At 59.5% G+C, this 681-nt stretch overlaps 1 protein-coding gene and 1 long non-coding RNA gene across 2 annotated transcripts in view; one reads left to right on the top strand and one right to left on the bottom strand.

The window, feature by feature from the left end:
• LOC114007474 (uncharacterized) overlaps window positions 1-532 on the bottom strand; it is a 1,629-nt gene extending 1,097 nt beyond the window's left edge. The window contains exon 1 of the long non-coding RNA XR_003549097.1: window positions 73-532. This is a non-coding gene — a long non-coding RNA (uncharacterized LOC114007474). The remainder of the gene's footprint in view (window positions 1-72) is intronic.
• MYH11 (myosin heavy chain 11) overlaps window positions 1-681 on the top strand; it is a 124,934-nt gene that overhangs the window by 104,860 nt on the left and 19,393 nt on the right. Inside the window, exons 31-32 of the mRNA XM_006146566.3 lie at window positions 114-266; window positions 518-679. Coding sequence (XP_006146628.1) covers window positions 114-266; window positions 518-679 — 315 coding nt within the window. The remainder of the gene's footprint in view (window positions 1-113; window positions 267-517; window positions 680-681) is intronic.

Genomic DNA, 681 nt, shown 5'->3' with positions numbered 1-681 from the left:
TGGTGCCCGTCGCAAGGGGACGCGGTGGTGACCCCCCCGCCACATCCTCCACTGGGGGTCCTGGGCTGTGACCTCGGGATGGGTCCCTGAGATCTCCATGTGTCCCTCCCCAGGAGCTGCTTCAGGAGGAGACGCGGCAGAAGCTCAATGTGTCCACGAAGCTGCGGCAGCTGGAGGAGGAGAGGAACAGCCTGCAGGACCAGTTGGATGAAGAGGTGGAGGCCAAGCAGAACCTGGAGCGCCACATCTCCACGCTGAACATCCAGGTGCCACTGCACATGCTCGCTGCAGTCCCGGCCCTCTAACTCCCGCCGGCCCAGAGCCCTCGAGTGTACATCAGGGCTCTGTGTTTCGTTTGTGGCTGAGTGCCGTCATGGTGCTTGGCTCCCTGGTTCCCCATTGTCCACTGAATTTCTTCAACAAGGAGAGGGTGGTCTTTACTTCTCAGGGTCTGGGGGGCAAGGACGGGGTCCCTCATGGCCCTCCTCTCACCCCACCCTGGACACTGCCATTTCAGCTCTCCGACTCGAAGAAGAAGCTGCAGGACTTTGCCAGCACCGTGGAAGCCATGGAAGAGGGTAAGAAGAGGTTCCAGAAGGAAATCGAAAGCCTCACCCAGCAGTACGAAGAGAAGGCAGCTGCTTATGACAAACTGGAAAAGACCAAGAACAGGCTTCAGCA

Source organism: Tupaia chinensis, unplaced genomic scaffold, assembly GCF_000334495.1.
Source record: "Tupaia chinensis unplaced genomic scaffold, TupChi_1.0 Scaffold000182_1, whole genome shotgun sequence".
Classification (NCBI taxonomy): domain Eukaryota; kingdom Metazoa; phylum Chordata; class Mammalia; order Scandentia; family Tupaiidae; genus Tupaia; species Tupaia belangeri.
This window is presented reverse-complemented; position numbering and strand designations above follow the sequence as displayed.